This window comes from Trichosurus vulpecula, chromosome 3 (assembly GCF_011100635.1).
Source record: "Trichosurus vulpecula isolate mTriVul1 chromosome 3, mTriVul1.pri, whole genome shotgun sequence".
In the NCBI taxonomy this organism is placed as follows: domain Eukaryota; kingdom Metazoa; phylum Chordata; class Mammalia; order Diprotodontia; family Phalangeridae; genus Trichosurus; species Trichosurus vulpecula.
In genome coordinates, this window is record NC_050575.1 from 278,055,333 (window position 1) to 278,079,606 (window position 24,274).

General features: G+C 39.2%; 1 protein-coding gene across 1 annotated transcript in view; it reads left to right on the forward strand.

Moving 5' to 3' along the window:
* Positions 1 to 24,274, forward strand: part of LOC118842481 (sodium/potassium/calcium exchanger 3) — a 122,704-nt gene that overhangs the window by 17,377 nt on the left and 81,053 nt on the right. The window contains exon 3 of the mRNA XM_036749970.1: positions 17,533 to 17,558. Coding sequence (XP_036605865.1) covers positions 17,533 to 17,558 — 26 coding nt within the window. The remainder of the gene's footprint in view (positions 1 to 17,532; positions 17,559 to 24,274) is intronic.

The following is a 24,274-nucleotide window of genomic DNA, read 5'->3' on the forward strand; positions in this document are numbered from 1 at the left end:
TGTACATATCTTTCCTGTTTTTCATTGCTTTGTGAAGAGATTGTTCTGAGACATGACTGAGCTATTCCTGATCAGTTCAGTAATAAGAATGAAAGGGGTTCTAGGAAGTGGAGAGGAAGAAATAAGCTGGCCACCCTCCTTCCCATTGTTGAAAATGGTTTCTGACTGGTCAGTCAGTATTTATTAAGAGTCTGCTATGTGACAGACCCTGTGCTAAACACTGAGCATACGAAGAAAGGCGAAATTCATTCCTTACTCTCAAGGAACTCACAGTCTAATGAAAAATAACCCTGGTGGGTATTCTCGGAGTTTTATTTTACATTGAGAATATCTTCACTGGAGTAAGTTGTAAAAAATGGAATGACAACATTGCCAGTTCAGACCTGGTATTCATATCTCATCAGTACCCCCTACCCATGTGATCTCTCTCTCCCACTGAATGGAGGTTCCCAGGAACTTGTATGTAAGTTGGGCCTCCAGACCAGCCATTTCTTACTTTTCCACAGCTGCACTCCTCTGGACTTATTCTTGATGCCAAAAGCTGTATGCCTCCTCCCTTTTACTTCTGCCAGCCTTGATTTCCAGCTTCCTTTTGTGTGTGGTCTTCCCCCATTTGACTGTAAGCTCCTTGACAGTAGTGACTATCTTTTCCCTTTCTTTGTATCCCTAGCACTTAGTATGGCACTCATTGCCTATCCCCCTAAATGACCCTAAATGACCCCAACAAAACTTACCTTTTATCACTGCTTCCTTTCCACCCCACTAAATCACCACTTGGTCTTCCTTTGATGCATCTCAGTTTGACCTTTGTCAAAGTAGGATTCCTAGGCTGTCTTACATAGGTTCACAGACATAGAGCCAGAAGGAACCTCGTAGCTAATCTAGACACAGGGATTCTTTGATCCTGTTTTCAGCGTTCACCTGGTTTGGTGAACTTTTTTAAAAGAATATTTTGACAATTTTATTTTGATAGAATTAGTCTTTATATAATCCTATGCAATTTATTTTACATACTGAAGAACATGATTCTGAGAATGGGTCCATAGCCTTCACTGAACTGCCAAACGAGACCATGACACAAAAAAGATTTAAAATCCCTGTTCTAGAGGCAATAGATGGCATAATGGATAGAGTGCTAAAATGAGAGTCGGGAAGACCTGAGTTTGAATTCTGCCTCACATACTTAATAGCAATAGTATGGCCGTGGGCAAGACAACTTCTCTCAACCTCAATTTCCTCATCTGGAAAATAGGGTTAATGCTAACTTCTCACAGAGTTGTGAGGATAAAATGACATAATATGTATAATAATTACATATTCCATGTATTATAATTTACATTATATAATATACATATATGTATCTTGCAAACATTAAAGAACTATGTAAATGTGAGCTATTATTATTCCAACCCCCCTCTCAACTTTACAGATGTGTATATTGAGGCCTAAAGGGGTCAGGCAACTTTGACTAGGTCAAACAGGTAGTAAACGGCAGAGCCAGGATTTAAAATGAAATTCTCTGCCTCCAGATCCAACCCTTGTTACAATCTACTGTACCACCTCTCAGTAAAAAAGCAGATCTTCCCTCCCCACTTCTGTCATTAATTGACCGTGCATCCCTTTTTCTTTCACCCTTTCTGAGGGAGAAGAGAATCCCTAGGGGTCCTTTATAGCTAATGGCTTGCCATTTTACGACCTGGCACCATGTTCCAATCCTGTTTCCATCACCACCATGGGTTGGCATATGTGTCCGATTCTAAGCTAGGCATCCCTTAGCCTGCTTTGCTCACTCAAGCTTTTTCACATCTCAAATTTCTCATTAAATCAGCTACATAAATATAAGGCTTGTCATACATATTGTCATTTATGCTAGAATTAATGATTCCTGTTTAAAAAAATAAGTAAACCAGACAGCAGGGATACTAGGTAGTCTTTCACTTTTTGAGTGAGTAAAGTCAAATCATTTGTTATAAACTGTATTGTTATAAAATGAAGTGTGACTGCCTCTGCTCTGTTTATAATGAATACTTTTGGGAACTCTTTCTTGAGTGGTTCAGCAAATAGAGTTCCTTTAGATAACCATTTAACCTAATTTTGATCATAAAATCATCCCTTGGCACCCTTGGCATTTTCCACCATCATCATTTCCCCCTATTATATTTATTATAGGATGACCACCATTATCTCAAGCCTTGACTCTTACATAATCTTTTCTTTTCCTAGTTTGCTTTGCCAGAAGGATTCTACAGCACCCAAACTGATGCATGAGGCAGGAATCCTTATTCAAATTTAACTACATGGTAGAAGTCATATCCATGCGTAACTCTCTGATCACCTCCCATGCTTTCTACTTTGGAATCATCTCCTCAAATGTAATCTGGAAAGCTGGAGTTAATTTATCTATGTTTCCCCTCTTGTTAATTCGTTCTCATTAATTTGGCTAGATAAAGGCCATGAGAAATGACTGACAGATAACAGAATTTACAAAGAGTTCCATGCCACCCATGTGAGGATGCTCTGGGTGGTGTCCTGCTGAGTTTATTTCCCCTTGATAAATGGTACAAGGAAAGTATTTTCAAAGTTCCTGCCTCTTAAAGAGTCAGAATGATGTTCAATTTTGTCTCCTATCATTTTTGATAGCTTTAAATTTTGGCAGAACCTGTGACTGTAAAGTACATTGTAAAAGGTTAGATTTAGAAATATGACACCCTTTGCTGCATATTTATGTAAAATATCACCATAAGGGAACAAAACATATAAGAATTGACAGGTCTATTTTTAAACAGTCTTCTATTTAAAGTGGGGCCCTGGCACCAAGGCTCAGCCTTCTTAACTTTCTGGCTTTATACCATGAAATCTTCTGAAAAGTCTTTTTTTCTTCATCTATCCTGAAAGCATCCCTCCACCTAGTTGTATTCCTGGAGAGGATACCTTCTAGGAATTCTTGAGTCATGCATGCCTGCCATGTTTGGGGAAAATGACATCTAGACCGAAAGATTGTGACTGCCGTTCCATCCTCCACACTGCTGCCAAGGGTTATTTCTAAAGCTGTCGGACCATGTTGCTCTGCTGCTCCAAAAGTTCCCATGCCCTTCTCACATTCCTTCTTCCCCCTCTCAGAATCCCAGTTTTCCTTTAAAGCTCCGCTCAAACTCTACCTGGTTCATGACACCTTTCTTGATCCTCTGAGCTGCCAGTGTCTCCTCTCAAAAATTATCTCATTTTTATTTCATATACATGTTGTATGTGAAATATACATATATATGACATATATATATTCATATACTTATATTTGTACATGTCTTTTCTCCACCATAGAATAACCTCCTTGATAGTAGGAACTATTCTTTGTGTCCTTAGTACCTGACCCATAGTAGGTGTTCAATAAATGCTTTCCAAACGCCAAGAGTGAAATAGTTACTCCTGATCTACTGCATCTAGCTGGACCATAGATGAAGGATAATAATAATGGGACCATATAATAAGACCAGAAAGGCAGGTTGGAGTAGGGTTTTGAAGGGCATGGGAACTTCAGAGCATTTGAATCATGCTTTAAAGAGATGGATGGGAACTAAAACAGTGAAGATGAGGAAGAGGGATATTTAGGACCCAGAAAACAACACGAACAAATATCAAAGGCAGAAGAATATGGAGTATACACCATGATTATAGAGTAGGTCCAATATGTTAAGAGCATAGAGTATGATCTTGGAACATCTGATAAGGTTCCAATAATAAGTAGCTCCAGTAGATGGAAGGCCTCCCAGGCAAAGAAGTATGAACTTTGTGGGCAACAGGGAGCCACTGGAAGTTTGTGAGCGGAGAAATGATATGAGAGATTCATGCATATTGAAGATTATTTCCAATTGACAGAGCTGTCAAACTTGAGACCCTCAGACCTCCAGCAGCCAGCAAAACTCCTGAGTGCTGCCTGAACCAAATTAAGATATAATTGGTGGATAGTTAACAAAAGAAATAAAAATGCAATACATCGGTGGTTTTCTAAACTAGTATGCAAACCACAGGAATCTGTTTCAACTTCAGTTTGACATCACTGGCATAAAAGACATATTAAAGAGGGGAGAGAACTCAGGCAAGAAGACCTATTAGGGAGTTTTTGCAATAGTTATGTAATAATGAGGAACTCGGAGAGGGTGATGGACATGGCCATAGGGAGGAGAGGACCAGTGCAGGAGGTATTGAGAAGTTGGAATCCATAAGACTTTATCCCCCATGACCGGTAGTAGTACATTTATTTCAGATCATGACTCCTTTGATCTTCACAACAGTTCTGAGGTAGAAGGAGGTAAAGTCGTTTAGCTGACATCACTTAACAACTAGCAACAAGACAGGGATGTACTGCTTGCCGTGTCTCTTAACTTAGAACTCATTCCACTAAATTATAATTTCTTTTCTCCCATCCTTCCGGGTGTTTAGAAAGGGAGGAATAACAAGCTGGGCTGGACCCTAAGCTCTCTTCCACCTGCATCTCTCTCCCTTTGCCCGTCACCCGGAGCTCTAGTGAAGACCAGCATCATTCAGAGTGGGGACTTTCTAGTCCAACTCTGCCATTAACTCAGGAAAAGGTACCTTTTGAATCATGCGGACTGCTCTTGCCTCCTGGCTGATTACATGTGAGAGATGAGAAGGAAGAGGCGACAATGGCAGTAAGATTTCCAATGGGAGACTAGATGAAAGGTGGTGCCACTAGCAAAAATAATGAGGTCCATATTGAGAGCAGATTTAGAAGGAAAGATAATCTGTTTCATTTTGAACATATTGATTTTATAGAGCTGGTGGAATATCCAGGTAGAAATGACCTGTAGACAGTTGGAGATAGGGTTCTGGAGCTCAGAAGAGAAGAGAGGTCTGGCCTGAATGCACATTTTCTTCACCATACAGTCGGTATTTGAATTTGGAGGAGTAAATGAGAATAATAAGGGAGAAAGCTTAAAATACTTAAGAGTACTTTATTTGTTTTGTTTTGGTTTTGGCCGGGCAATTGGGGTTAAGTGACTTGCCCAAGGTCACACAGCTACTACATGTGTCAAGTGTCTGAGGCCAGATTTGAACTCAGGTGCTCCTTACTTCAGGGCTAGTGCTCTACTCACTGCACCACCTAGCTGCCCTTAAGAGTACTTTAAAAGAATTAACTATTATTTATTTAAACTATCCCAAAATCTATTGGATCTAAGTCCATAAATATACGGATATATATGTAGGCACTTAGCAAACAACAAATATTTATCCATTTTTGCTAGGTGCTCCACATTGTGATAAAGGTTGTGGGACAAACCTAGGATAAGGCAGGATCCCTGACTTCAAGAAGCTTAAAACTGAATCGGGAAAATATTGCTCTCAAAAGGTTAACTATAAGGAGTTCTACGAGATAGTGCAGGATAACATTAGTCAATGTTCAAGGAAGGTTAGGTAGATATGGTGTTCAATGTATGTGCCTCCCTAACCTGTTCTCTCATACTTTCTCTCCATATCTTCTCATACATCTGTGCCATATAAGATATGTAGAATTATATAAAGATTAATAAATGAAGCCATTGACTTATTAGAGCCAAGATCAGAATAAATATCAAATTAGAAGAATAAAACGTAAAGCTATGGTGTTGAGTTAAAACAACTCCAAATAGGCTTATTAAACAAGCTCTTCTTGCCACAAAATGGGAAGTGGATTTAAAGAACAAAAATTAACACTGTGTTATTTTGTTGTTGTTGTCTGTTAGTTTTGGGTAGGGTTTGTTTTGTTTTGTTTTTGGCATGGGCTTGTGAGGTCATCAAGGTAGAAAACTAACTCTCAATGTGGAAATTTGTTCTCATGATACAGATCAACAACTCATCTGTAAGTTATAATCTTATTGAATTGCCTGGAATATTGAGAGACTAAGTGGCCTGCTGTTGGTCACATAACTACTTCTGAATGTATCAGAAATAAAATAGGTCTTCCTAACTCTAAGTCTGTCCTATTGTCTACAACACCACACTGTCTCTAACCAGTATAAATAAATCACCACAAGGAGACCAAAAGAACCTAGAAACTACTTTAGCCAGCAAACACTTCATCCCCTTGCCAAGCAGAGAGATATGGTAGGTACATGCTATCTTACTACTCCCTTGCTTATCTTGGGAATCAACTCTTCATTAGTCAATACTGTTAGATTCTTTCCAGTCAGATTCCTTGGTAAACAAGAGCAAAATTAAGAATTAAGCACTTCTTCCTTCCCTCTGTTTTCAGTTATTATTGTGTTATCCAACTCAAGCAGCAGTCTTATCCCTTCTTTGATCTTTCTCTTTCCCCAAGAATAACAAACAACAATAATAATACCAACAACTAACTGTTCTTGCCCTTGGCTTTCCTTTCCATTCTGTTTCTTTGGACTTTTAATATGCTGACACCCTTCTTACAAGATCATGCCGCGTGTTTGTACTCATCCCTTGTGATCTGCCCTTGTTTCCACCATTTTTATCAGGGGTTCTTAACCATGGGTCCACGGACCCTTTGTAGATTTGGGGAGGGGATTGAACTTGGATGGAAAAAAATTATATCATTATTTTCATGAATCTTTGGTTTCCTTTGCAATTCTAAGCATTTTATTTTATGCATTCAAAAACATTATTCTGAAAAAGACTCAACAGGTTTCCCAGACTGCCAAAGGGGTCCCTGACATACACAAAAAGAAGTTAAGAACTTCTGTTCTATAAGTATCCTTTTAAGATCTAAGTTGTTTGGTGAATTTTGTATATATCCATATTATTCCCTTCAGACAACTCCCTTTTGTTCTCCCCAATGGAATTATTTCAGTTTTGGTTCTCAACATTTTCTATGCCTCCAGGCCTGAACTATTCTACAGAATTTCAGTCCATAGGATCCTATGTATTCATCCTCCGAAGCACTTGAAATTTACTCTCTTAAAATCTGGAGTACAGTTCAGACTATGCCTAGCTTTCTCTCCTCTTTCAGAAACTCTGGGAAAGAGTGGTCACTTCTTTCTAAGGTTCCTACCATTTCTCCTCCAGCAACCGGTTATTCCCTCTTGGTGAGAATCAGATCCAGAATAGAATTTTCCCTCATTGAGTCCTCCACATCTTGAAGGATGAAGTTATCATTAAAGCAAGTTGAGAAGTTATTAAATACTCTCTTTTGGCAGAAAGACATCTAACAGGGAAGGAAGGAAGGATTATAATGCCACACTCTGAGGATACAAATAGATAACTAAAAGTCCCCATCCCTATATCATGCCTTTATGCTAGGCATATAATCTAGTCATATGGAAGACCAAGTGAAAGACTGTGGATTCATCAGTGCAAATTCATCATTACTACTGAAGAAAACAACTTAAAGAGTGTGTCCTATGGATGCTGAATGAATAGTATCACATTCACACAGAGAGACAGCCTTTTGACAAGAAAGCCTAAATTAAGGTATTAGGACATTTCCTTCTGTTGGATACCATGCAGGTATTTTTAAAACCTGACTAGCTTGTCAGTGCTGCCAATTCCAAGTGTGTGATAAACCCAGCAGTCCTCCTGCCTACAAAATTGATAGAAAACTCCTAATAAGAGCACAGAGGAACACATCAGTCAAGGTAACCCCATGATAGGTTCAGCATTCTAGTTGGTGTTCAGCTATTTCCATGAAGGCTGAGGCTTTGGGTAATTTCTTAGAAGAAGAAGAAGGACCATAGACAATGACAGCTTCTCTAAATATGGTAGTAGCTGCTGCATGGACTGCAGGTATGGAGTGGAATGGCCAGAACATTAGTTTACATGCTCGTCACATGCAAATTTGCAGTCCAGAAAAAAATGGTTAAGGAGGCAAAAGGCTTTTAGTTTTTGCCATATGAGGATTACTCAAAGAAACTGGGGGTGTTTAATACATTAGAGAAATATCAGTAGGGAAATGGGGAGAAGGCAGAACTAGGAACAATGGATGAAAGTTGAAAAAAAAAACAAATATAGGCTTTATATTCAAAAAAGCTTCCTAAGAAAGCAATCCCCAACAAGATCTGCTTGCCTGGGTAGGTTGTGATTTCTCCCTCCCTGGAGGTTTTCATGTTTTCAAGCTTAGGTTGGATGACCATTTGTCAAGTATATTACAGTTGGTGGGGGGTAGGGAGTCGATTCTTTTTCATGCATGGGTGGAATTAGATGATAGCTGAGTTCTCTTCCAACTCTACAGATCTCTTATTCAGTGATTAATGGTACACATTCACAAGAGACCTGGATGGATTCAGTTGTACAGTCTGTGGAATAATTCCTATCTTTATGAAGTCAAAGTGACGCAGAAGGATCAAAATCAGGACACATTGGCTTCGTTAATATCATGTCCTACCAACTGAATTGTCAGCCCAGACATGTAAGTCTGGTACCTGCTTACCTCTCCAGGCTTACTTCACATTACTCACTTTTGCACATTCTACAATCCCACCAAATTGGACAGTTAGCTGTTCAAAAAGGAAATGCTATTTCCAGCCTCCCTGCATTTGCAGAGGCTGTAGTCTGTTCTCCACATGGGCCTTTCTGAATCCTTCTCTTCTTTCATGTGGCTCAGGTGCCCTCTCTTCTACAAAGCCCTCCTTGTTCTCCTCCCTGCGTACCCCAAGTTGATAGTGTTATCTTTCCCCTTCAACACCCCTACTACATTTTGTCTGGATCTTTCCTTTGCAGCCAACACAACAAAGGCTGCACAAAGTGTGGGTTAGGTGTGCTGGATGTGTCTGATACAAGCTGAAGCATCACACTCTACTTAACTTAATACTTATTCTTGTAAATCAGATTTTTTATTAGGGGACAGTGACCACTCAGCACAGTTCTTGACATATAGTGGGCCTTGTTAAGTGTTTGTTTGAACTGAATTTATATTTTTGGACAAGGACAATGAGGAAATTTGTTTTACTGGAATGTACATAATTGTTACGGGGTTTTTGCTTTTCCTTTTCTTTTATGAAGAAGAGGTGAGAGAAAATAAATGTTTTTTAGCTGAAAAATAAAACAACCATGCAAGATGGAAGAGGGGAAAAAAGTAATGGAATTGAATAGCTCTTTACTTCCTTGAACCCATTTTCACCTCAAAGAATAATGGCCTTTGAGAGTGACCCCTTCTGGTGACATGCATTATTGCACAGTGGATAGAGCACCAGGGCTGGAGTCAGGGAAGACTCATCTTCCTGAGTTCAAATCTGGCCTCAGACCCTTACTAGCTGTGTGACCCTGGGCAAGTCATTTACCCCTGTTTGCCTCAGTTCCCTCTTCTATAAAATGAACTGGAGAAGGAAATGGCAAAGCATTCCAGCATCTTCACCAAGAAAACCCCAAATGGGACCATGAAGAGTCGGATGCTACTGAAGAACAACAAACCCACTTGGATCAATTTGTAAATTTTTATTAAGCACTACGTTCAATTCATTGTTGTATGTGCTGTGGGGAATAATGAAGAGACAAAAGACCTGATTCTTGCCCGCAGGGAGCCAAATTCAGCTTTCCTCTGGTGGGAAATAGATGGGCCATAGGAAGGAAAGAGCTTTAGTTATTGTCTAGAGTTCAACATCCTCATTTTTGTTGCACTTCAGTTGTTTCAGTCATGTCCAACTCCTTATGACCTCATTTGAGGTTTTCTTGGGTTTGCCATTTCCTTCTCCAGCTCATTTTACAGATGAGGAAACTGAGGCAAACAGGATGAGGTGACTTGCCCAAGGTCCCATAGCTAGTAAGTGTCTGAGGTCACATTTGAACTCAGGTCTCCCTTACTCTAGACCTAGCACTCTATCTACTGCACCACCTAGCCACTCATCATCATTTTACAGATTTTAAAAAAAACTGAGGCAACTTAGCCAAAGTCACAAAGGTAGCAGTCCTAGGCTATCCAGAGTACCTAGGTCCTCTGACCCAAATTTCAGAGCTCCTTTTGCTACTCCACAGAATTGCTTCTCCTCCCTTACCCCAACGTTGCCGATATAAGATCAGTTCGGTGTGTTCAAGATGATACATATGCTATGATCTGCCCTGGATCAGGCAAAGCTAACAGGTGGGAATGGGAGTAGAGGCTTCTCCTGTCATGCCAATAGAGAATGAGAATGCCACCATAAGTGCCTTAGGTATCGTCTAGTCTAGCGAAGCATAGAATTCAGGAATAGACAAGGCAAAGAGCTACCATTTTACCCTCTGCCAATAAACTTCTGAAAGGAAAGAAAGGCCACTTCATCTCTGGCCTTCTTAATATATTTCAGTGATTGAGTGAACTTTAGGAATTTGATATGTGGTTTTTCAGGACCCCTAATCTCTAAGGAGAAGAGGAAAAGGGAACATTAATGAAATGAACAGACTTGACTCTGGGATGATATAGTAATTGGATGCCTGGAAGGTAGGGTGGTATGGTGGTGACCGTACTACATCTGGAGTTGGACTACTTGGGTTCAAAACCTGACTTTGCTTCTTATTACCTGTGTGACCTGGAAAAGTCCTCTTCTCTCTGGAACTCAATAACCTATTTCTTAAAACAAGGAGCTTGGACTAAGCAGTCTTTTACAGTTTGAGCCTATGTCCTGACCCTTAGTTCTTGAGGAGAAAACCTATGGCTTGGCTCACCCTTAGCGCTGAGTGGTATCAGAATATCTAACCCAGCGGCTACTGAAATGTGCTGATCTCATTGCCTAGCCCCAAACACTACCAGGAGAGTACAAGGAGTGGAGACTCTTACTCAACACTTGTTTTCAAAAGTTGAAAATCTATTCAAAAAAGGGCTGGGTTATTTGACTGGGCCAAAAAAATAAGATAACAAGCTTGCAGGAGAACATGATGATTGAGCACATCAGTGTGAGATACAGGGTCTGTGTCCCAAGGTTGATGTCCTGTACAATGACATGCTTCTGAAATGTCACATCTAGTTGTGACACTGATGGGTTAGCTGAAGGCTATTTCAGGAAGTTTTTAGCCCTCGGGGACTAGGAGCAACCAGCTGGTGGGCCTGTCAAATTGCAGAGGCCTCTCCCTCCCTACAGGAGACTTAATGGGGCTGAGAAACAGAGCCTGGAACACCTCCACTTAAATTGTGCTACCATGGGTCTCAGGATAAGAAATAAAAGGAGACGTAGAACATGAGCACCATCTAGTGGTGACTATGGCTAGTGTTTTGTACAAGTCATTTCTCTCTTAAAAGATGGCACACATTTCCCTGTCTTCCTCTCCGATTATTAGTAGCACTGCTTTAGCATGTACTTGTAGCCACAGTTAATAACTGATGAATGAAAGAATAACCTTGCCCTGATCTAACATCTCATCGATCTATTTTTAACAACACATAGATTCACGGGGAAACAGCATAATATCACGGAAGAAAAACGAGAAGAAAATCATTTGAGTTCAGGATTTTTTACTTACAGATTATGTGACTTTGGGCAAGACCCTTAATCTCTCTAGATTACAGTCACCTCTTCTACAATATGAGGATGGCAGTACCTGCTCTGCTGACCCAAAGGGTTATTATGAAGAGTAAATAAAATTATGTGTATGTATGTGTGTGAAAGCAACCTTTGTGAAACATTCTTTACACGTAAGAGCTTATCTGTATAGATCTAGTTATATATATGCATATATACACAGACATGTATATGTATATACATTATGTGTGTGTGTGTGTGGGTGTGTAAAATGTTGTTTTAAAAGTTTTTCAGGCATAACATTTTCACAATTACATTTGTATCCTGTCCTAATGATTAATCACCCTCGTAGTCAGGATGTTATTTTTTTCCTATCTGAAAAATCCTCCTTTCTGCCATTTTGAACCAATTTCCTCTTAGACTTCTGTGGAGCACTTCCACATCCCCCTCATAAGAATAGCATTTTTATATAATTAAATGTAGTTAGTAAGCCTCTTTAGCCTTCTGTGTTCTAAACTAGACAAATCTACTTCCATAAATATCCTCTCAATATGACCTCTTCCCATCCCATCAATTTGGTTCCTTTTTTTGTACTTTATTAGTTTCTCCTCCGGCTCTACTTTAAAATATAGAACCAGCACTCTAATAAGGTCATGGCTGATTCCAAGCAAAAACAAAGGATTACTTCCTCACTCTCATGTGTTATGATCTGTCTGAGACAATGCCATTCAGGCATTCCATTTTAGATACAGAAACCTGTCAGCTTCCTTAGCACCTGACTCACATTCACCTTACAGTCACCGAGGGCCAGATCCGCATGCCAGACACATAGACAGAAAGTGAAAAAATTCTTCAATTACCTGAATGTTTCCAAACCATCTTTATCTTTGACAGTGGTTGTTCAGACCTGCTACCTCTCCCTCCCCTGCTCCCCTTGCCATTCAATAGTAGGGTGTCTTGCCTATAACTTGGACTCTGCTCTTTGCCCCCATTCAGCTTCATGCTGTTTTTTCATAAAATATTTCAGTAGTTTACTCAGGTCACCGTGGATTCTGCTTTCATAATAATAACTAGCGTTATTAGTCCAGAAATGTGATTTCATTGAGGAGAAACTCTTGGTATTAAATCTCTCTCCACTGATCTGAGCAGTAGCTCACCTGTAATTTACAATCTGAGGGTTTGTGGCAGCACTGAGATGTTAAGTGATTGGACCTTGAACAGAGGTAGAATGGGTCAGGTAACACTTGAACCCAGGTTTTCATGGTTTAAGAAGGTATTAACTTAGTGTCATCTAAGAACTTATTAAGACTTCTTTTGATCTCATCAATGTGGCTATTTTGTCTTAAATAGTATATTAAACAGCAGTGTGGTTCTGATTCTGGATTCAGAGGATCTGAGTTCAAATCCTGTCTCTGATACTTACCCTTGTGTGGCCATAAACAAGTCATTGAATCTCTGTGGTCCTCAGTTTTCTCATATGTAAAATGAGGAGGTTGTGCTCAATGGTCTCTCAGTTTCCTTCTAGCTCTATCTCTGTGATCCTAGCTTTGGGGCCATGACTAGTCCCAGGAGAATATAACATTGTTGATCCTGAGACACTGGGTGTTATCCTCTGTGCCCCTGTGTACTCACCTAACAATAGTCTTCTGTGGCATAGGTCAGTGCTCTCTAATTCTAATTTCAAATGTTTTTGAAGCTTATAGACTTCATCTCTTTAAACGACTCCTAACAGCTTTATTTAAAATAGCTAAAACTAAATAAATAATCAATGCCAGCTATTCTCACTATTTCTCTTCTCAAGGGCTTACTAATATGATTCTTTCATCTAAATAAAGGCATAAGGAGCTATCTTATCTATCTTAGAGGATACAAAGGAGCCCAATGGCACCTATCGGTGGGAGATTCATGGCATAGACCCATTTTTTCCTGCTTCTTAGTGAGAACATCATCTAAAATGAAAGCCAAAGTATTCCTATAGTCTTTGACGTGCCCTCACCTATTCAGACTCCACATTACCTATGATTTAGGTCTTTTTGCTAGAAAGACATTAAGTTGGTCAAACAGAATTTGCTTTTTACAAAACCATGATGAGTTGTCATCCAAGGCTTTGGGTGTATTAGAGAAAGGGTTAGAGAATGGACCTCTAAATTGTTCAGAGAACTCCCAAGGGAGGAAACTCCATCTATCAAAGCAAGTTGGTATCTTCTCTGCAACTTAAAGTCTTAGGGAGTTGCTTAAAGCTCTAAAGGGCAGCTAGGTGGTACAGTGAATAGAGTGCCAGGCCTGGAGTCAGGAAGATCTGAGTTCAAATTTGGTCTCAGACACTAGCCGTGTGACCCTAGACAAGTCACTTAACTCTATTTGCCTCCATTTCATCATATGTATAATGAGCTGGAGAAGGAAATGGCAAACTGCTCCAATATTTTTGCCAAGAAAATCCAAAAAGGGTCAAGAAGAGCCGGATATAATGGAAAACGACTAAACAGCCACAATAAATGAAGTCCCAAGAACTTCAGTGACTTAGGCGGGGTCACAAGCCACTATGTGTCAGAGGTAGACCTTGAACCCAGACTTCAATTCTGGCTCTTTATTTTATATGCAACTGTATGTATGTATGTATGTATGGTATAAATCGTATATGTGGATTGTATGCCTGTTGAGTATTGTTATATTACATATGTGTGTATATGTATATATATATATATATATATATATACATATATACACACACACATATGTCTATGGCCGTAAAATGATGGTTTGCTGATCTCTTCCACTATAGACTGAAGTGTTGACATGGAACTATATTTTGTCTGGATGTAATGATTTCACATGTGAAGGGAGCTCCCATTGAGGAAACTCACTTCACCACTGCAGATGAGGAGCTGTTCTGCAATTTCATGGTTAATCATAGATAGTTTCCTGAAGCACTAAAAATGTCAAGTGACTTGCCCAGGGTGATACAGACAGTATGTGTCAGAGGCTAGATTCAAACCTGGGTCTTTCTGACTCAAGGCTGGCTCTCTGGCTATTAGAGCATGCTCCTCCCACTAGAATTTTTACAGCCATTTTTTTCTCCCCAGTCATGTTTGAGTTCTCCAAACTTAAGAGTTAGGGATTATACAGTAACAACTAAGGATGCCTTATGGGTATTAAATGATATGTTATCAGGCCTTGCTAACTTGACAACATCCAGAATTTTTTTAATATGCCTCCCCATTTCACTTGAACCTTCCCCAGTTTCATCCTAGAAATCCTTCTCTCCATCATCTCCATACAACTGAATCTTTGTGAACACAAGGGTGAAATAAAAACCATAAAGCTAATACTTGCTCAGGAACGTCAATTTTCATTCTTTCCCTTTTATGAGAGAAGTGTTACAGGGAAATATGGGATTTTTTTTCCTAAAGTGTTTTTCCCCCTAGATTCTCATCTTTTTTCCCCAAAGATGGAAGAACTGCTGGGCCTTTCTAGGTCCCTTGTAAACCACACATACTTTTTTTTTAATTTTAGTTTCCCTGACTGTTTCCCTATGTGATTGAATAGCACAACCTTTATTAGCTGAGATGGGCATCCTAAGTCATTGAACAATGGGGGATACATGGACAGCTGTCCACATCTGGTGAAATCACATGTTCTTCCAAGCCACTGAAGGGTCCCAAAAGGCTATCCTATTCCCTTGCTTCTTGTAGAGGCTCCATTACTAATAAGCCCTCCATAGGGCACTCCCTGCTGGAGTTAAAAAAAATAGGAACTATGGAACTCAGACTCAAAGTATTCATTTTTTGGTTCGAATCTGGTGCCCTTTTTTGGTTATTGGTGAAGGTGAGTATGGAAAACAGAGGCTGTGAACTGTGCATTCAGAATTCTGCTAGGACAGAAGGAATATATATATATATATATACATATATATATATATACACATACATACATATATACAAAATATATATACATACACATATATGTGTATATATACAGATATGTGTATGTAGACACATATATACACATATATGTAGGTGTGTATATTTATATAATTGCATGTACATACATATTTGACTTTGCTGAGTTGACAATGCCCAGGTTTTTTACTCTTCATTCTTCTAATATTCCTTTTCACATTGCCTACTCACGTTACCCCTAGCAGCTCATGCTACTTCTATAAATCAAGGAGGTAAATCATTCATGGATCCCTTTCCTCTCACCCTCTCAGCTGAAAACCTTGCCTCGTATTTTACTGAAAAAATTGAGGTCATTAACCAGGAGCTCCCTCTTCTCCCCTCTGCCTTGTCTCATATCATTCCAATACCTTTTGCCACCCCCCTCTACCCCTGTCTTACTCAAAGAGCTGGCCATACTCCTTGCCAAGGCAAAGCAATTCCACTCCATCCCATCTCTTCCAACAGATTGTCCCCTCCATCATCCCCATTCTCTCACTTATCTTCAATCTCTCCTGCTACCCTGTTACAAATATGCCTACGTATCCTCCATCCTGAAAAAAAACTATATTTGATCTTTCCATCTCTGCTATCTGACTACATTGCTTTTGTCCTTTGTGATTAAACTCTTTGTCTACATGTCCCCACTTCTTTTCCTGTCACTCTCTGATTAGATCTCTACCATCTGGCTTCCAACCTCATCATTCAAGCAAAACTGCTCTGTCCAAAGTTACTAATGCCAAATCTGATGGCTTTTTTCTCAATCTTCACCCTTCATGATCTCTCTGAGGTCTTTGACACATCCTCCTCCTCCTTAATCATCTCTTCCAAGTTTCCAGGACCTCGCTCTCTCCTGTTTATCATCCCACCTAACAGGCCACTCCTTCTCACTCTTCTTTGCTGGATTCAGCTCATGCCTAGTACCCCAGATGTCCTACAGGACTCCATCCTGAGTCTTCTTCTCCCTCTAGCCTATTTCACTTGGTGATCTCACCAGCTCCGATGGATTCAAATATCATCTCTATGCTAATAATTTTCAAATCTATTTGTCCATCTCTAATCCATCTGTTGACCTCTAGATTTGTATCTCCAGCTGCCTTTTAGACATCTTGAACTAGATGATGAGTAGACATGATAAACTCACCATGTCCAAAAGCAAGCACGTTATCTTCCCGCCCCACCCCTGCCAAGCCCTTCCCACTTCCAGACTTCCCTATTACTGTGGAAGGTACCACCAATCTCCCAGGCTTACAACCTAGACACCATCCTGGATTCCTCGCTGTCTCTTACTCCCAAAATCCAATTGGTTGCTAAGGCTTGTCAATTTTGCCTTTGCAAAATCTATCAAATGTGGCCCACTTCCCTTTTATACTGGTACCACCCTGGTGCAGGCCTCATCACCTTGCACCTGGACTATTGCAATAACCTGCTGCTTGGTCTGCCTGTATAAATCTCTCCCCATTTTAGTCTATCCTCCATTCAATCACCAAAGTGAATTTCCTAAGGCACAGGTCTGACTACAGCACGCCCCTACTCAAAATAAACTCTAGTGGCTTCCTATCACCCCCAGAATCAAATACAAAGCCCTGTTTCATATTCCTCTATCCAGTAACACCTGCCTCCTGAACAAGATACTGCATTTCTCAGCTTCGGGAATTTTTTCTGGCTATCTTTCATGCATGGAATGCTCTCCCTCCTCCACTGCTACTACTGACTTCACTGGCTTCCTTTAAGTTCCAACTAAGATCCCGCCTTCTATGGGAAGCCTTTCCCAATCCTTCTAAATTCTAGTGCATTCCCTCTATTGATCATTTCCCATCTGGCCTGTCTACAGCTTATCTGTACATAGTTGTTTTCATATAGTCTCCCCCATTAGATTCTAAGTTCCACGTAAGCAGAGACTTTCTTTGTATCCCTAGAATTTAACATAATGCCCAACACATAGTAGGCTTTTAATAAATGATAATTGACTGACTGGCTGACTTACCAGGATATACAAAAGCAATAGACAGCTGAATCTCCATCTCCCTCCCAACCTTACCTCCAGGACCATCCACCTAGAGTTGACTAGTACAGCTGGATGCCCACAGTTCATTGCTCCTGGGATAGTGCTGCTCTAATTGCTGCTTTACAGAAAGTATATAGTAAATAATTTGTAAGGTTGATTATGTTTCCTCATATAACTAAGATATCTTTTCTTTTCTCCACAGTTTATATATGATGAAAAAGTTTCTTGGTAAGTAGAATTATTTTCTACCTTCTAATTTCCTCCTCTTCGATTATCAACAAGTAAGTAAAAGGCAGAGAAAGTGTAAGGAACGTTTTTGCATCTTAGACCTCACATTTCATATAACTCTATACATGTAGTACCACCTTCCTTCTCTGACCTAACGCAATAGAATGTAAGCTGCTTAAGGCCAGGATTTTTGAAAACCATCATCAGTACCTAGCATGCTGCCTTATATCTAGTAGACATTTAAGAAATGTTTGTTGAGTTGAATTGAAATAATACAGTTGACATTATTCATTCAGGCAGCCCTCTTTCCTGTTCAAGAAGTGAAGATCTTATAAAAAGAAGGAAGTAAGAGAGAGCTTCAGGCTATATTTTCATTGGATAATAACACAGATGTTCAAGTCATCCTTCTTATAATTGGTTACCTAGTAAGGATTACTAACCTGTGGCCCTATATAAAGCAAAGAAAACCCTGGGTATTTCAAGTTCCTGAGTGCATTTTCAAACAACGGGGTTCACCATTATACGAAATAAATACCTTTTTATTTGGAGATGCATGTATATTTTAAAAGAAACTGGATCCATGGATTTGATTGGCTTTAATTCATTAAAGTGCTGCTTGATGCTCAAGATATTTTTATAGCTTTTTTTTAAAAATCAACACTTTTTTCTTCTTTTTCATCAAAAAAGAAGGCAGAAATCACTTTGTAAGCCAGGATAAATAAATGGGAAAGTAAAAAACATTGGACTTGGGTCAAATGTTTAAATCCCCATGTTTGAGGTAGGTTCTAAACTAGGTCAGACATGCTTTAATGGAAATAGAAATTCAGTGCATGGTACAATCTCATTAAATTTTCTCAAATATTGGGTCTATCAAAGTGGACTTACCAGAAATATCATTTCACTAATATGTCAGATTCTCATGGAAAGGCACCATGAATATAGTCAATGGAGTACGTTATTATGTGGAGTTGAGATTGAAGTAATAGAAAATTAAAATGAGAGAGACAAGGAAGGTAGGTATGGTGTAGTAGAAAGATCACTGAATTGGAAATCAGGAGATAAGAGTTCTAATCCTGGCTCTTGCCACTACTTAGCTCATAAACCTGGACAAAGATTTCATTCTTTCTGCGCTTCAGTTTCCCAACTTGTAAATTACAAGCATAGAATAGATATCTTCAAGTCCTTCTACTCTAAATTTTATGGAAAGGCAAACCTCCAAGTCAGTTATCAATTGCCCCTGTCAACAAAATGAACAATGAATACTTTCAAAATGTAATGTGTTTATAAGTGAATAATAGAGAAGATAGGAAGAAGAACCTATTACAACAGGACAAAAAACCAGAATCTCTAAAGTAGCTTTCTATATTAATTAGACTTTCTCATTATGAAGAAAAGAAGACTAAGAGAGTAAATTAGCACTTCCTAGGTTGAGTAAAAGGTTTCCCAAGCCCAATGCCTAGAATGCTGTATTCTTCTCTTTCCCGCTACCCCATTATCTCCATCTTACAAATATAGAAGAGATTCAGAAAGGTTGAGTCATAGGTGGCATTTGAAACCATCTTCACTACAACTGAAACACTCATGTGTTGCCTCCATATTCATGGCCTTACCGAATCATTATAAAGAGTCCAAGATGAAAATCAAAAGGTTTTATCATAGCCAGAGCTCTAGGATGCAACCCCATCATATCTTTCTGAGAATTTAATATTTCTTGGAATATAAAAGAACAGTGTGTTCATTTCCTTTCATTCTTGAAGTGACATATCCTAAAGTCTAATGTTAAAGTTCTAGCATAGAATGCCCAATACTAAGGCTAAGTATTCCAGATTCTCTGTGATAAAAGAGGAAACAAAACCCCTGGCATGAGCAATACAGTAGGCGTTCAACAGGTGACATTTAACTGACAAAGGAGTGCCAATTCATGGTTACGCATTTTCTAGCTTGGGTGGTGTTTGAATCATAAGGCACGCACAGCTGTCATTTTCAGAGAAAAACTGTGTGGGTAGTTTCCATGGCACCCAAACACAAAATCATTGCCAGGGTACCAACTAGTACTTACTGATATCACAGAGAGATACATTGGTCAGGGGATTTTTCATGAGGGAACCTGTGAGCACAGGCAGTCAACTAACCAGCCCACATCTGAAATATATGTTGATTCTAAAGCCATAGCTAAAAAACTAGAGGATGTGAGGCTAGGAATACTGTTTTCATCTTTTTCTCCAGTTGAAGGTTGTAATACTGGAATAGAAAGGATGATCATAGGATGAATAACTGACATTGAGATGGTACAAAATGGTATGACTTTTGGTATGAGCAGAATTAGGGGTTTCTAACATATCTCATAATGACTGGCAAGGATCTTTAGCCTATGTATATGGAATAACTTTCTACTTATCAGGGCTATCTACAAATGGAATGTCCTGTCCCAGGAGGGTAGTAGGTTCCTCCTCATTGGAAGTCTCCAGGCAAAGGCTGGATGACTATTTGTCAGGGATGTTGGAGAGGGATTCATTTGTACGTACAAGTTAGAACAGATAGTCTCTGAAGTCTTTCCCAACTCTGATTCTGTGTCTGGCAGGAAACTAACCAAAATAAAGATGACTCAAATTTGAGGGTAAAGGAAAAAAGAAACCACTCAGATAAAGCTGTAAAGCCAAATACAATGGAAGATGAATGTTACATAGAATTAAATACCATAACAGAGGTAGGTACCTAAGAATTTTCAGTAGAAAAATAACAAGAAAGAAGGTCAAAGGAAATTTGCATAACTTTGGATAATTAGCTTGCACCTGTACACAGTTTACAGTTAATAAACAACTCAAACTTGCAAATTCAAAGCAAAGAGATAATAAATAAACTCTCATAGGTATCACAATCCAATCTGAGCTGATAACTGTGTGGGATCAGATGCATAATTGTGTTGAAAAGCTATACCTTGTTCAAAAGAAATAGATTTAATGAGGTGAGAAAGGGCAGGAATAAACTTGAATGTTAAGGAGCTACATAGATGTATAATAATCCACAAACCTGAGGGAAGAAGCAAAGTGTTGAGCCCTTCCTTGGGTGAGTTTAAAAGGAGAGAGAGGAATAGAAGAGATATTGTGAGAACAACAGACCATGTAAGCAAATCATGGAAAGCACATGCACGATGCTTTCCAAATTCTAATTCTATAATCTCTATATCAAAACCAGCACAGAGGCAAGATATAGGAATGGTGGCAAAACTCGAATTTTCAAATGACCGTTGAATGTCCAATTATGCTAAAAATAAAACATATGATAATTTCTTAATGACCTAGTTGGAATTTCATTGCTCAGATGACAGAGGAAGAAATGAGAATACCTATTCTGGGCTTAATTCTGACCAAGAAAGGGCATAAGCTCATAGGATTTAGAACTGGAAAGGATTTAGAACTAGAGATGACCTGAAAGATCATTTCGTCTAAGCTCTTCATTTTAAAGATGAAGAAATGGAGGTCTGGAGAGGGGAGATGCCATTCAAGGTCAATGAGGTAGTTAAGCATCAGTACTGGGATTTAGACTGTTTCTTGATATGGAAATGATGGGAATCTTGGGAAAAAGTTGACCTCATTAGAAAAGAACATTGAGCATAGTCCGATGGGTATTCTAAACATTTAGCAAAGCAATTCACAGAAGTGTCATGGAAAAAGTGTATAATCCCATAACTAAAGGATAATTGGAGTTTCTCTAATTCTCCAATAGATTTGTGATTTCATCAATGTAGGCAGTGGGTCCAATAGTATAGATCTCAACCCATTCATGCCTGCTCATTCTGTGTGACTTTTGTTCATGCTTTCCCATAAACAGAGGATATACCTAATACACTGACAGAAATCCTCTTCTAATTTTCCTAAAGTCATGAGGATATCAAAAGAGAGAGGCTCAAAAAAATTAAGTTCTGACCCTGCAGTAACAAAGAAGGTGTATGAAACCAATGTGGATGCACAGCAGTCTCTAATAATCTCACACTTAGAAAGATCATACCCTGAATCTATAAGACTAAAATTCAGAATGGCCTGATGTTCTTTAAAGTTCTGAGGAAAATAAAGAATTTCATTTGGGATTTTTTTGTTATCATTACTCTGTTCAAAAAAAGAAGTTGAACAAAGAAGGAACAGGCCAATTCTTGGGGAAATGATATAATGTTACTGAGGACTAAAGAAAGAAAAGCTACTCAATTTCCATTTTACTTCCATCTTTTTCTATGAGGAGAAGAATGACCTACATTCTGAAAAGTATAGAACACATATCATTGAGAAAATTGAAACCCAAGACAGGTCAGATGAGAATAATAGCGCACCTAGCCTTTTAAAATGAATTCAAGGCTCCAAGCACAGACAAATCACAAACCAGTGTACTGAAAGAATGTACAGATGCAATCATGGTGCACTTGTTGACAATCATCGTGAGAAATCGTATACAGTGGGAGAAGTGACAAGAGATTGGAGATAGGCAAATTTTGTTCCAGTTTTCAAAAAGCAGAAAAAAAAAGTGTGGAGCAGGAAGTGCATAGAATTCCAAATGGCAGAAACTACAAACCTGCAGGTTTTACATGAATAGCTGGTAAGATCCTGGGATAAACAGATGATTTGTGACTATAAAAGAAAATGTTGTTCAGTCGTTTCAGTTGTGTCTGACTCTTTGTGACCCAATTTGGGGTTTTCTTAGCAAAGATTCTGGAGTGGCTTGCCATTTTCTTCTACAGTTCAATGTCATATGAAACTGAGACAAACAGGGTTAAGTGACTTGCCCAGGGTCATACAACTACTAAGCGTCTGAGGCTGGATTTGAATTTAGGGATATGAGTCTCCCTAGTTCCAGGCCCAGCACCCTATACACTGCCCCATCTAGCTGCCATAAAAGAAAGTAGTAGCCACAATTTATCGGATGTGTAGTCAGGAATTTGGGTTCCCAGCTCTATCACTTCCTACCTACTGCTACAGCCTTGGGTAGTAACTTCATGTGTTTCAGTTCCCTCATCAGGATAACAGAATAAATGATGTACAGAACTCCTTCTAGCTCTAAATCTGATGACTCTGTGACTATGAACCATCAAGAACATACTAGTCAAGCAGTCAACAAACATTTATTCGTCGCCTATTATGTGGCAGGCACTATTCTAATCCCAGGAGATACAAAGAAAAATGAAATAGTTCTGCCTTCAAGGAGCTTACATTCTACCAGGGGAGGCAATTTGTATAGACATAAATACGTATGAAATAAGATTATGTAAGATGAACACCAGGTAATGTCAGAGGTGACATGTGAGCTGAGCTTTGAAGGAAACCAGGGATTCTAAAAAGTGAGAACATCCCAACCATGGGGAACAGTCTGGGCAAAGGCCATGAAACGGAAGGTAGAGTGTCCTGTGCGGGCAACAGCAAAGCCAGTTTGGCTGGATTGTAGAGTATATGAAGGAGACTAATGTGTAATAATGGATAGATAGGTTGGAGCCAAGTTTTAAAGGGCTTTAAATACCAAGCAAATGTTTGTATTTCCTCATAGGGATATGAGAGCTGTGGGAGTTTATGGAGATGTGGAGACAGCTAGGTGGCTCAGTGGGTAGAGGCTCTGGGCCTAGAGTCAGGAAGACCTGAATTCAAATCCAATATCAGATACTTATTTGCTGAGCTACTGGGCAAATCATTTTACCCTCATCTGCAAAATGAGCTGGAGAAGGAAATGGCAAACCACTCCAGCATCTTTGCCAAGAAAACCCCATTAACAGTATTGGTCAGGAAGAGTCAGACACAACTGAACAACTGGAGTTTATTGAGCAGGGGCATAACATGATCAGACTCATGTTTTTAGAATGTGGAGTATAGATGGGGGAAGAGGGAGATTTTGAGGCAGGAAGACCAATTAGGCTATCTGGGAGCTTAAGTGATAAGAGCACGAAATAAAATGGTGTGCATATCAACAGAGGGAAGGGAATAGTCGGTGCTTATGATGTAGAGATAGAATCTTCCAGGCTTGGGAACTTATTGGCTACATGAAGTACAAGAAAGAATAAGGGACTTAAAGAGAGAAAAGAAGTTTTGGAACAGTTCCTGTGGGGAATGCAAGATTATCGATTAGGGAGAAGTAAAAGGATTGCCTTGCTGCGTCGAGATGAGATTAAACAACGTAAATTTGTAGTGGACTCAGTAAGCACTACAAATTGTGTCACCACTACAAATTCATACCACAGTAACCTTATTTATTCTTTATGATACAATTATTAGATTGAGATAAATACTGTGAGATGGTGCATCTTGATTTCAGCAGGACATTTGACAAAATGCGTCCCATGGTATCCTCGTCACCAGAATAAAGAAATGTGGGCTAGATGATAATTTAGTAGGTGAATTCATAGCTAGATGAATGATGAATAAGAATGATGAATAACAAATTGACACAAACTGAAGAAAGGTTCCAAATGGAAGCACACTGAAGAATCTGAGAAACATTATATCAAGGAACCCTAAAATTTGAGAGTTGTCAGGGGCCTCAGCAGCATTCCAGTCCAAATCATAACATGAAATAAAGCTATGTCATGATATATTCAACGAATAATGGAGCACTCTCCTCTAAAACCCCCAAGGAGGGGGAACCTATAACCTCTCAAGGCAACCATTCCAATCACAGAAGAAATTCAATAGAGATAAATATAAATTCCCGTTTTTAGGTAAAAACAAATCAGTTGTTCAAAC